This window comes from Petromyzon marinus, chromosome 1 (assembly GCF_048934315.1).
Source record: "Petromyzon marinus isolate PM22_M1 ecotype Great Lakes invasive population chromosome 1, UKy_Petmar_22M1.pri1.0, whole genome shotgun sequence".
In the NCBI taxonomy this organism is placed as follows: domain Eukaryota; kingdom Metazoa; phylum Chordata; class Hyperoartia; order Petromyzontiformes; family Petromyzontidae; genus Petromyzon; species Petromyzon marinus.
In genome coordinates, this window is record NC_133667.1 from 17,982,357 (window position 1) to 17,995,595 (window position 13,239).

General features: G+C 44.3%; 1 protein-coding gene and 1 long non-coding RNA gene across 5 annotated transcripts in view; both read right to left on the reverse strand.

The window, feature by feature from the left end:
* The window catches only part of TP53BP1 (tumor protein p53 binding protein 1), an 82,795-nt gene that overhangs the window by 17,959 nt on the left and 51,597 nt on the right, over nt 1-13,239 (reverse strand). For all 4 annotated transcript variants that reach the window (XM_032962866.2, XM_032962778.2, XM_032962955.2 and 1 more), the window contains 4 exons: nt 10,495-10,762; nt 8,782-8,973; nt 6,838-7,038; nt 1,200-1,412 (listed from right to left, as the gene is read on the reverse strand). In XM_032962866.2, the coding sequence (XP_032818757.2) occupies nt 1,200-1,412; nt 6,838-7,038; nt 8,782-8,973; nt 10,495-10,762 (874 nt within the window). The remainder of the gene's footprint in view (nt 1-1,199; nt 1,413-6,837; nt 7,039-8,781; nt 8,974-10,494; nt 10,763-13,239) is intronic.
* On the reverse strand, nt 3,964-6,830 carry LOC142923998 (uncharacterized). Its single transcript, XR_012941123.1, has 2 exons — nt 6,501-6,830; nt 3,964-6,168 (listed from the first exon to the last, which is right to left on the reverse strand). It is a non-coding gene; the product is annotated as an uncharacterized LOC142923998 (long non-coding RNA).

The following is a 13,239-nucleotide window of genomic DNA, read 5'->3' on the forward strand; positions in this document are numbered from 1 at the left end:
AACATTAAACTAATTTTCAATGGTACAGTAAAAAATTTTCAAGTAGTGGTATCCCAAACTTTCACAACTGCTTATTTCTCTCCACTCACTCACTCCACTCACTCACTCCACTCACTCACTCACTCCACTCACTCACTCCACTCACTCACTCACTCCACCCACTCACTCCACCCACTCACTCCACTCACTCACTCCACTCACTCACTCCACTCACTCACTCCACTCACTCACTCACTCCACTCCACTCACTCACTCCACTCACTCACTCCACTCACTCACTCCACCCACTCACTCCACTCACTCCACTCACTCACTCCACTCACTCACTCCACTCACTCACTCCACTCACTCCACCCACTAACTCCACTCACTCACTCCACTCACTCACTCCACCCACTCACTCTACTCCCCCCCCGCCCGCTGCTGGTCCGTCATGGTCCCCACCCGCTCCTGGTCCATCATGGCCCATGCACCTCCTACGTACATCATGCTCATTTTTATGCTAATTCCTTTGTCAAAGCGTTTTGCTTCCTCCCACACAGCTTAAAGGATGTGACCTGGGCTTGGCTGTTTTCACTCCAACGCTGTCCTCATGACAGCACGGTCCCTTCACCTTATGAGGGCAACTTGTGTTGTGGCCGAAACGTCATGATTTTTGTAATTTTATTTTTTACCTACGTGACTTTATCGAATAGAACCAAAGAGTATGTGACAAACCTTACTAAATTGGATGTGTCGGGTAGTGGTGGGTTTAACAACACATTTATATGCGATCTAACCCAAAAAAAATCTTCATTATGGATATTGGTCGCAAAAGCCTGTGTTAAACTGCTTTTTTATGTAATAAAATGCCAAGATAATGTATGTGAAATTTTTCTTTTATTTATCATGTCTGCTGATTTGCATCTATTTTAATTCAATCCAATCTTTATTTGTTACAAGGAAATTCCTGTTTAGCCAGATACACAGCTATTTTTGGTGGCAACAACAGAGTTATTGTAGGGGTGGAGAGGAGCACAGCCAGCAGTCAGCCAGGAAAGTTGAGGAATAGGTTACTTTTAATCGTATTATGATAAATAAACTCACAGTATTAATCGGGGAGGTTACTGGATTCGGGCAGTGAAACTCTGCAACAAGCTGCGAACGCGAGGCCGTATCACCACAGCAGTAACCGGCTTGTGCAAAGCTGTCCAGCTTACCTTCCTCCGTGCCCGAGCTCTCATCAGTGGAGAAGCGGGGTGGTCGGCAGTACACTCGATCTGCAGGGGTGGACACTGTCAACACGAAGCTGTAGCCGCAAAAGAGCTCAGAGCTGGGGCACGCCTGTGGCACTGGCCGTTCCTCCGTGAGGCTGTGCGTGGGCGAGTGCCCGCCAATGCTCTTACATGGGCTGGAGCCTCCTGATGATGAGTCTGAAATGGCATTTTAATTAAAAGAAAAGTCACAGTCTCCACAATTCAGAATGTGTGCAGCGAGTCCAACTGAGTCGCAGACGTTGTCTCGTGAGCAACACTATTTATTACATCAACTCAACACAACATAACGTAACCTACACTTGGGTGTTGAACGCCCATCTGACCACGCTACGCAGAACTAGACACGGTGCCCCGCTATCCCGGTCCGGACCACGAGCTGGGTCCCAGACCGCGTGGCTAGAGGCTTCTTGAACCCGACGTGGATCTTCTTCACCAACAACTCGAAGAACCCCGAGCCCCTCACAGGGCCCCCCGTTATATTGGCGCGGGCTGGGGCTGGCTCCACCCCTCGCCCCGCCCCTCGCCCTGTCCACCTTCTTGATCTCCTTCCTGAAGGCTCCCCAGAGCTCCCGAGAGCTCCTCTATACCACGTGACCACCCAGCGGCCCCCGTCCACCGGTGGCCCCCCTCCAATATCATCCGGTCACGTGTCGGCAGGTCAACCAGCGTATCATGCCCCAACGTAACCCTGGCTGGCTGACACTCTCTCTCGCTCCCTCACCGAGAGCCCGCACCGCACACTGTACGTGGTGCTTCTACGCTAACCAGCGCTCACCCAAGCCCCGCTAGGGCTGGTACCACACCCAGTAACCGGGCTGTACATAATGACAACATATTATCCACCGTGGCCTCGCAAGCCCGGCACCACACAGTGACATTCACAGTCACTACATGTGCATTAAAAATATGCTTTCTAAGTTACAAGCATAAGATGGAGGCCACTGAGGTCTAATGTATGGTTATGGAATGTTTTCCATATATTTAACTGCTATACGCAAAAACAAACACCAAAATATTTGGTTCAGAATTAGTTTCTTTTGGGTTATATTGTGTACGTATGTAATTTTTTAACTATAACCCTCCATCACCCACGACAGAGCCAATCAAACTATGTGGGAAAATATGACAATTAATTTAATTATCTGCAAAACCAAAATGTTGAAAAGCAAGAAAAATGTTGATAATTTTGTACAATGTTTTTTTTTCTGGAGAATATAACCAGCATCACCAGCTGTAAACAAAAGCTTAGTTCTCCTATGTTATAGTTACGAACGCCCGCACTTACAAACCAGCTTCCATGAAAAAATGTACAATCACTTAAAACGCGAACTCGCAATTGCAAACTGAACCGCGGAACTATTTTGTTCAGGAGTGATCCTTTGCGAGGTGTAATGAGTCGGCCTGGCGCAGGGAGTGAGTGTTTGCGTGTGTGCATGAGTGGACATGTATGTGTGAAAGTGAGTGTGTGAGCAGTGACTGTGTAGCGGTGGTGCATCAGCCAGTCATCTCAGTCAGTCGACCCGTGGCACCTGGGTCTGCCCAGTGACCTCCTGCCAGCGGGCGTTCGACACTTCACGTGGCCTCACGGTGCACATAGCCTGGCACAAGCGTCGTGGTGACGTCACCGCCACTTAGTGCGAATGGCGGTTGTTGTTGTTGTTGTGTAGCGGTCAGCGCGCTGCGTATCGAAAGCGGCGACCCGAGTTCAATTCTTGCTCATGGCCAACACCAGTACCTGGTGTGGCGTGTAAACATCATCACTGGGGAGACCAAGGTGGCCGAGCGTGGTGTTGGCCACCCATCCACTCGTATGCCGTACTGGCCTTCATAAGTACTACTCGCTAACAGCACTTGCTCCTACAGTCTGTTAAGGTGATACGGGGTTCTCTGTCTTTGTGCGCGCATGTGTGTGTGGGGGGAGCGGTAGTGCAACGGTTAGAGCGCTGTGCTACCAACCTGGCGACCAAAGTTAATTTCCCGCTCACGATCAACACCAGTGACGACCATCTGAATGGGACCTGGGCCTCCTCTAGGTTGACTCAGCCTCAAATGAGCACCTGGTGGAGTGTATAAATAACACCACTGAGGGGACCAAGGCAGCCAGGCGTGGCGCTTGCCACTCACCGCCTCGTGTGCCATGCCGGCCTTCATAGGTGCTGCTCGCTAAAATCACTTGCCCCAACAGCCTGTTAAGGTCTGGGCCTCCTCTAGGTCGACTCAGACTTAAATGAGCACCTGGTACGGTGTATAAACATCACCACTGAGGAGACAAAGCCAGCCGGGCGTGACGTTGGCCACTCGCCCCCTCATAGGCGCTGCTCACAAACAGCACTTACCTCTACAGCCTATTAAGGCCACACGGGAGATTTGTTGTTGTTGGGGGTGTGTGTGTCTTTGTCTTTCTGTGTGTATGCGCGTGCCCTGCGTGTGTGTGTGCAATTGTGGTGACTCTTCTTCCCCCTTCCGACCCCCCTTCCGACTATAAGCTAGCATCAGGACTCAAGATAAAGTTTTTTTTGGATTTATGTTACTTTATTTTCTGTTTTATTTACTATACAATATTTTACAGTGTTATATGCAAATGTACAATATTTCTTCATTATGAGTTTAACATTGCTTCCCTTTTTGTTGAACCATGACACATTTCATAACACTGACTGTATGGGCATTTAAATACAGCGCACTATTGTGTTCCGACTTACGAATGGGTCTCAGGAACGAATTAGGTTCGTAACGCGAGGACTGCCCGTAATTATGAATCATATTGGTCGTGAAAGGCAACATAAAGTTAACCTTGAGATATGTTAGGAAATGTTTGACAAAGATTGTGTACAAGATTTTAATTAATATGTTCTTATATATTGATTTCTATATATTTGTTTTATGTGTATAAAAAGCTTAATAGTAAAATATGTGAAAGGCATTCCCCATTAACAAAGGCTATGAATATTTGTCATTCTTCGTGGTAAAACATTACTATTTAATCACATTACATGCTGTTCGTTTATGCTTTCCTGAATCTTGTTCGCTCCTGTTGTTGGTAAGCCTATGTTTTTCATTATTCTGTTCCCAATTATCATTTGAAACATTTATAGACATGTGATAGGAGGCTAATGGGTCTGTATTTGTTCAAGTCAGTTGTATCACCTTTTAAAAAATATAATGATTGAGTTATTAATCCAAGATTGCAGTTATACATTTTTGGGTAAACATTTATGTAAATGTAACATAGCAAGCAGTTGATGCCCGATTACATGCTCTCCTTTCACATGAGTATGTAATAGAGGCAGTGTATTGTGGATACGAAAATTCACCTAAAGTTGCACCAAGCAACATTAAGCACAACCTGTAGGGCAGTAAATTATTTGGTCTGTCATGTTAAAATAAACAAGTAAACACTTGAGAATTTCAACAACAAATATGAGCACAATATATCTCCAACTACAAACTATAGGAATCCCCCGCTATAAGTTTCCACAATATGCGTTGTTTCGCATATACGTTTAAGGACAGTATTACATTGCAAAATAGCTGGACTCGACAATGTGGAGGAGTTGGACGTGGTGGAATTGCTTGAGTCCCATGGTGAGGACCTGTCAAATGAGGATCTAATGGAGCTGGAACAACGAGCTTAGGAAGAGACCGATGCAATGATACCACCACCACCACCACGAATATTAACTGGAATTCACTGCTATAAAGAGCTGTACCAGTATAAGAAAAATGCTGTCCAGCTGTCTTTGGACAGATTTATAAAAGCTCTACAATCAAGCCAGAAGGTCTGGAGAAGAGCCCAGGATAGAGCCAGCTAACTCTGGTGAATATTCCTGTGCCTCTAGCTTCCTTGTCAGATTAAGAGGCAGTTTATCCTACTCCTTTGCATAACTCCACCATTGCTCACCCAAAGAGGCCTCGATCAGCAAGTTATTAAACCATCTCTGCTAAGTATTATCTAATCATTTGAATTCATGAGTGAAAATGTACATCAAATTATAATTATTTTTTTACATTTTTCTTAACTCTTTCGGTAACGTCACATTGAAGGGAAACAATAAAATAATAAAATATATATAAAACAATAAAAATTCTCACGACGTTTCGACCATAACACAAACGGTCATCATCACCTGTGACTTTACCGAAAGAGTTAAGAATATGAATTACTGCAGTCATGAAAGCTTTAAATAAAAATTTATTTTTTTACATTTTATGACATTTAGTCACGCATTTTCTTTTAGTAATGTCTGCTACGAACACAACCACTGATTTGAATTATGTTCATGGGAAATTAGAGTTCGCTTTAAGTCATTTCGAGTTGAGTAGCATATCCCAGGAACGCATCCCTTACATTTCTGCAATGCATAAACTGATCATGCTTATATATGTCCACAATCACATTTCTGCTAAAGTTGTTCACAATGATATAGTCTGTGTTTTTTTTTACCTTGCTAAAGTAAGATATGGAGAGCCTCAGTAACCTAGAAGATTGCACCCGAGCGGTGTACGCGAGGGGTGTACACGAGGGGTGTACGCGAGGGGTGTACGCGAGCGGTGCACGCGAGCGGTGCACGCGAGCGGTGCACGCGAGCGGTGCACGCGAGCTGTGTACACTAGGGGTGTACGCGAGGGGTGTACGCTAGGGGTGTACGCGAGCGGTGTACGCGAGGGGTGTACGCGAGCGGTGTACGCTAGGGGTGTACGCGAGCGGTGCACGCGAGAGGTGCACGCGAGGTTTGCATGAAACTAAATGCTGCTTAATCCAGGAAAATCGGAGGTTCTGCTGGTTGGCACTCAGGTTCAGTCGAAAAAAAGATGTGGGAGAATTAGGTGCTGCAGACTCCAAGATTCAGTTTTCTACTCATCTGAAGAGCTTCGGCATCGACTCGACCAGAATACGTAGTTTGATCACCACCTGAAAAATATAGTCAGGTCCTGCAATTTTCATATCAGGGCTCTTCAACACATTCGACCACTATTGAGTAGTGACAGCAAACATGGAGGCGTGTAGGATAGTATTGACAAGGCTCGATTATTGCAACTCACTACTCTACGGGACATCTAGAAAAAGCATTACCAAGCTGCAGCGTGTACAAAATTATCTGGCATGTGTCGTGACAGTTACTGCAAGATTAGACCATGTCCATCCAATCCTAGCTGAGCTGCATTGGCTTCCGGTGACTGAATGAAAGTTATAAGGCTGCACTGATTACATATAAAGTGTATGCCACAAATGAACCACAGTACCTTGCTGATCACGTCAAGGAGCATAAACCATCACGTGAACTCCGGTCATCCTCGTAGCGGCTTTCGACTGGCCATCAAACAAAGACAGTCACTGCATCGCGCGCTTTCAAATGTGCTTCTGCAGCTATCTGAAACACTCTTCTTTCCGATATTCGGAAGCTACTTGAGCTTTGCACTTTTAAATCTAGATTGAAAATTCATTTATTTAGAACTGTTTTACGTGTCAAAATTGTTGTCCTTTCCCAGCACCTCCGATTAACACGGTTGGCTACGTACGGTGTGAAAGAAGTTCAACATACATACAATAAATAAACCTAATCATTGTTGCTCGACTTACGCTTGGCACTGGTGGTTTTGCGGCCTCGCTTAGCTGGCGACCCGACATCAGATGATCCCTGGTCGGTGAGCTGCAGCCTTCGCTTGCCGGTGGAGGGAACGACCCGGGGGCTTTGCGGTTGCCGTGCAGCTTGTGTGGTCGGAGACCGACCTTCTGCTGCTGTTCCAAGCCGTCGTTGCCTCTTGCCCTCCACAAGGTTATCTGAACATAAGCATTCCACCATAAATGTACAGTATATCAACCTTTGAACACTAACATTGCTATACAACAGCATATGCATATTCCCAGCGGTTGCAATTAGTAAAATGCCTTCTTTGTGCCTGATAACCCTATTTCCCAGATTCACTCATGTACAGGAGGACAAATATTGGCAACCCTTAATTAATAAATACTGTAATTATTTAAGCCAGGAAAATTTACAATGGTTAATTTAATTGCCTCAAATGAGCATGCTTTTATAATAATGAAGATATGCCATGTCTGGTTCTTGCATAGGTTTATCACAATCTGTTTTGCCGAGGAAAATATTCTACAGGTTAACAGGTTTATTGGAGAACATCACTATGAATATCTTGATTTGAAACTTTCGTGACAGCAGGAATCCATACTCTTTGGTTCTTTCGTTAAAGTCACGTAGGTATAAAATAAAATAAATAACGACGTTTCGGGTGCAACACAAGCTTGTGTTTTAAAGCTTGTGTTAAAATAGTCTGCCTCAGCAGGAGACCATGCTTTCTCACCTGATGATGGACGCTTGTGTTGCACCCGAAACGTCGTGATTTATATTATTTTATACCTACTTGACTTTACCGAAAGAACCAAAGAGTATCACTATGAATATTTCTCTTCACATCTGACAGTGAAATTTCTAAATACATCACCATTTTTGAAAAACTGCTTTATCTCCTTACCTTCCACTGGAAAAATAATCTCCAAATTCCTTTTCCAAATCACAAAAACTATGCTCAACAAAAAACACACACCTCAAGAAACATTCTAGAGGTATAGAAATCTATTTCCCTGGTGATTTGATGTATTGTCAATATTCAGGGACACAATTTGATTAAATAATAAACTTTCTTTAACAATAAACTTTATTTTACAATGTGGTAAATATAGCAGGCATTACTGGTTGTGAAACTATAAAATACAAAAAAATTTTGATTACTTATCAAATACAAATACATTTTCAATGTTATAGATGTTTACACAAACAATGCATGCATCATTAGCATACGACTTAATATTAATCTATGAATCAGTGCAGTGTTACACCTCTAATTTATTACATATCAAATCAACGATTACTATCAATTGTATTACTATTTTGAGAACATCCACTGGAGCAGGATATTTCATGCAACATTTATTCCACCTCTATAATCCGTATCCCCTTACATTTCAAATGACACCTCACTCCAATCACTTCCATCTCTATTAGCACATTGCTAAGTGCTTTTTTTGCCATGAACTTAATTCCATTTACATATCCTAACCCATGTGCAATAATTATCAAAGGAATCCACAGCATTGCTATAATCCACTGCTGGAGGAAGACTTCCCAATGCCTTTCCGTGTTTGGTTATATTTTCACCCCACTGATCAGTGCTGTTAGGTGATCTTGCATAATCTAACACGCTCTGACCTCAACTAAACATGTGAATATGTTTATCACTCAGGATATCTTGGTACCTTTTCACTTTCAACAAATTTAGTTCCATCTACCATAACGTCTTATGACCTTCTTCCCTTGCTGGATATCCTCAGGTACCCTACTATACACTACATACACCAATATTGCAATGTTTTTTAAGTATAATAACTAAAATATCTCAATGTGTATTGCTAAACCTTGGAAGTCTTGGAACGATCCCTTCCAGACTCGCCTGTTATTTGGCAGCTCTCTTTATCATTAGTTACAAATGAAGCATTAGGCCAGCGTACCGAGGCTGACATCTGCCATGCGCTTGTGTGGAGTGGGTGGGCACAGCGGGTCCAGGCTGTACTGTGCTCTGAGCTGGTCGCCCTGCTCGCTGGACAGGATGACAGCCACACGCCGGTACCACTTGCGCTGCCCGTCTTTCTCCACACAATAGTACAGCTCGTCCTCCTCCCTCCGGTGCCCCTTGATGTACCCTATGCACAATTGGGGTATGCAGGACAAGGGGTAATGCATGAACATCATTTTACGGAGCGTAATCTCACTGCAGTTGTTGTATTCACTTACATTATTGTATTGTTTTGGTTAGCAGTGATTACTTCAATAAAATCTACACCAATGAACCTCGCATGATAGTGCTGCTATTATTTTTTAACGTTAAAATGTATACATTGTACTTGCTTGTTTTATATTGCCCAAGAAAACCTTAGTCTCCAAAACTATCGTTTAACCTTCCAATCTTGTATATTAAACTATTATATTAGTAGTATTTTTCATTTGAAAGTAAAGCAAAGTCTCCAGAGAAATGTCATGTATACAAGGGGGTGATATATATTCTTGGTTCTTTCGGCAAAGTCACGTAGAAGGACTTTACCGAAAGAACCAAGAATATGAATCCCTGCAGTAACGAAAGCTTTAAATCAAAGGGGGTGATAATTAACCCCACCAGACAGAATTCAGGAATCAGTTGGCTGTACTGCTATTAATGTATTAAGCTAGGTGTCCCATACACATGACACCACTATTTTGCAAGTCACTGGCTTAAAAGTGCACTACCCAACCTCGACAGTGTGAGGGCTTTACTGATTTGTTATATTGCAGACTTTCGGGCGATTTGATCACATTCTGCATATCTCCTTTGGAGACATATGGGTGGCATAAGCTGAAGAGCTCCTATGTTTCATGAAGTCATTTGATTTTGGGTGATGTGACGAGTGTTCATATTTTATTATTTGAATTATGGGGACCACTTCCATGACGTGCAGGATGCAGTTTACAGCAATGAGCACAGGACTCGCCACCACAGCACAGAAACATTCCTGTTGCCATGATATTGCAGTGACACGATAGATATTTGTCCACCAGTCCTTATATCTAAACATCCTTAAGGGACAGTATAGCACCTAAATAACTCGTGATCTGGTGCTTCTGTGGATATTTGGGTACGCAGAAAAAATGGTGATGGACAAACAGAGTGCACTGCATATGCTGCTTTGGTTTATCTGCATCAAAAAAATTGCTTCCCTCAGTAAATCTCTCCGAGACCTGAGTTCAAGCTCCAGCCTTACCACCTGAAATAAAATGAGTTTAACTGTAATAACGTGTATTTCAGATATGGGTAATGCACAACCAGTGTTAATTATACCCAGCTATGACAGAATGAATACAGGCTTCAGACTCAGAACAGATCAATGAGGTAACGAAGGACAAGTAAAGCAGCTAATTAGGGAACTTTTAGGCAACTCAGTGGGGTTATTCTGGAGAACTTCTAGGCCAAATAATCCGAATTTGGAGCCAGAATTTGACTTTTGGTGTGGAAACATTCAACATGATATATCTGTAAATACAATGGTAGCACAGTCAATAACTAAATAACTACGAAACAATATATAAAACTATAAATCTGATGACTCAGTCCTCAGAATACAAAGTCTAGTGTGTACGATTATAGCTCTGAAAACCCAGGTGTAGCGTGTCGATTTTGGGCCCTTCCTGACCTGCGGAGAAGTACTCGTCATGGGAGAGCGCCGTGACCTGCGTGTGCAGTGGGATAGGGTCACACAGCAGTACGTCACGGCCCGCCACGTCGCACTCGTAGCCGTCGTCGAAGCGCACACGGCACCGCCCGGCCTCACGCTCGCCCACCACCCGCCCCGAGTAGAAGTACTCATTAGAGCTCCACTTGGCCACGACGCGCAGTCCCACCAGGCTGCTGCTGCCGCTGTTGCTGCCCTCCCCGGCTACCGTAACCACCGGCACATCTTGCTGCGGAATTACATGTGTTTTAGTAAAGCACACTCACAATTACATTGCAAATATTTATCTTAACCATCGATATTTAAAATGAATTAATACATCTTAAAACATTTTGCTTATGCAAACCAATCTGTTGTTAATGCATACAAAAGGTGTTCCTCGTTTAAAACAATTATATAGTGAAAATAAACTAGCCATTACAAAACCTCAAAACCATTGAGTACCAAAACAAGATTATTTTAACTCTCGAGACATGGTAAAAACATGGCTACATTGCTGTCCAATGAGGCGTTGCCAAGGGACAGCGATAACAGAACAGGGCCAGGGTGCAAGGACGCAGCTCATTCAGAAAAGTTATTGGGTGCACCATGGGCGTGGAATTGCCTCCCTAAACACTTTGTCGGCGAGATCACCAATTCCGGATTTCAGGCTTTCAAATTCTGAGCACATGGGCATCTCCTAACTTCACCAAACGTCTTGTAGGAGTAAGTCTTTGAGCTGCAGTGAACCAATGAGTGTGCCGATTAGATGTATTACATGTACTAGATTAGACGGCTGTTGTTCAAAATTGTACCCAATTAAAAAAACCTCCATACTGGTGCAGGTTATAGATGCATGAAAGCAGAAGCGAATGGACTCTGCCAAGGTGAATCACTTTGTCAACCAGCACATAGGGGTCAAAACCAAAGCTAGTCAGGATCAAACATGCCGAATATGATGATTGACTTCATAGGCGAGTCGTGTTGTCAACCGCACATAGGGTCAACTTCGAGCTGAGCCAGATGTCAGGGTCAGATTTCCCAAAGCTGACGATTGATGTCAAAGGTGAGTCGCATTGTCACTCACTCGCACGCACGACTGAGTACCACCAAAGCAAGAAGTGTCTAAGGGCCCCTGACAACCTGATATTCCCAGCCTGTGGTCTACCGTGATGCCTAAAATGTAACCAAGTAATAGACTGCTTTGTATTTATATTCCTGGGATTCCCTGCTCCCTGTCACACTGGATAATGGTTGCAAGGTAAGCAGAGTTAGACTGCTAATCCTACGACTCACTACACACTTACTCCAGTTCGTTTTCACACTGTGACTCTAGACAGCTATCACAAGAGAAGCCAAGTTCGACTACTTGAAATACTGGGGCTCACTGATCAGTCTGCTCTTGCTCCTGTATATCTGTAACCCAGATTACTCTCACCCTGTGTCTCCCCGTCTCTGTGCATCTTCTTGTCTGTCTATATTCGTGTCTCACTGTGTCTGGGACACTGTCTCTATGCCTCTCTGTTTCACTGTCACATTAGCTTGGTGTTTGTCTCACTTGGTCTCTGTATCCCTGTCTCACTCTGTCCCGGGCAATCTCTATCTCAATCTCATCTCTGGGTATCTGTCTCTCTGTCCAACATTAGTACCTCTGTCTCAATCGGACCCGGTATCTGTCTTACTCTGTGTGTCTCTGTCTCAAGGCCTCTGGTCAACAGCCTTGAAATAACAACAAACTAAACACTGCGTCACTTAACAATTCTCAACATCAGCACGCTCAAAAAATAGATGTCCCATGCCGCAACTCGGGAAGAGAATCGATACATTTAAATTCCAAAAATTATAGGCTCCTGGTACACTAAGTGTAAACTGCATGAAGAGTAGCTGATGGAGCAGCTTTTGATCATTGAGAACACATTGAGGAGAGGTCTCAGAGGCAGGGTGTCTAGGCAAGGGCAGGCTGGCCACGAGGCGAACAGGCCACACCACAGCACGCCCAACCTTCTTCTTGATCTACAGCTATCTCACAGGCAGCTGCCTCACTGGTAAGTGTTTTAATATTATTTTTCCCAGGTTCTTCCAGCCAGCTCGAACATTCTCACTCCTCCCTGCTTCCTGCCTTAATGGTGTGGAGTACCAGGTCCCACCCGACTCTCTACCCCTCCTACCCAGAGCGGAGGGACCCCAAGGTAGGGATGTGGTGGGGGGGAATCAGAGGGAGCAGAAGGTGGGGAAAGGTGCAGAGGACACGGGGCCCAAGCAGCCGCTTAATGTGGCTGCCACAGGTATTGATTGCACTGCTTATATGTCATTTTGAGATGTTTCTGTGGGCTAAGGTGGAAGAACTACCTATGAAATTTGTAGTTAGTGTCAATGTTATTACCAGTGGTCACTGGCGGAGCCAGTGGAGGTGGTGGGGTAGGACGTGCCCCCTCCAATGGGGTTTATTAGCAATAAATTGGCATTTTGCAACCCCCACTGCCTCCGTGTATTATTATGTGCCAGGGACTCTATGAGATGATAGGACAATAGTCTGAGTCCATAATTGGCAATAAGTAACGGCAAAGTAGTTATAAGTGACTCACAGAATTGTGCGCAGTTGACTATACACTACACGACTTCCCTGAAGGCATACCTTCAGTGAGCACGATGCCGATCAAACACGGTTCGAATTCGACCCTCGATGGATGGCTGTGCCATCGCCGCACACGCGTCGAATAAAAAGTA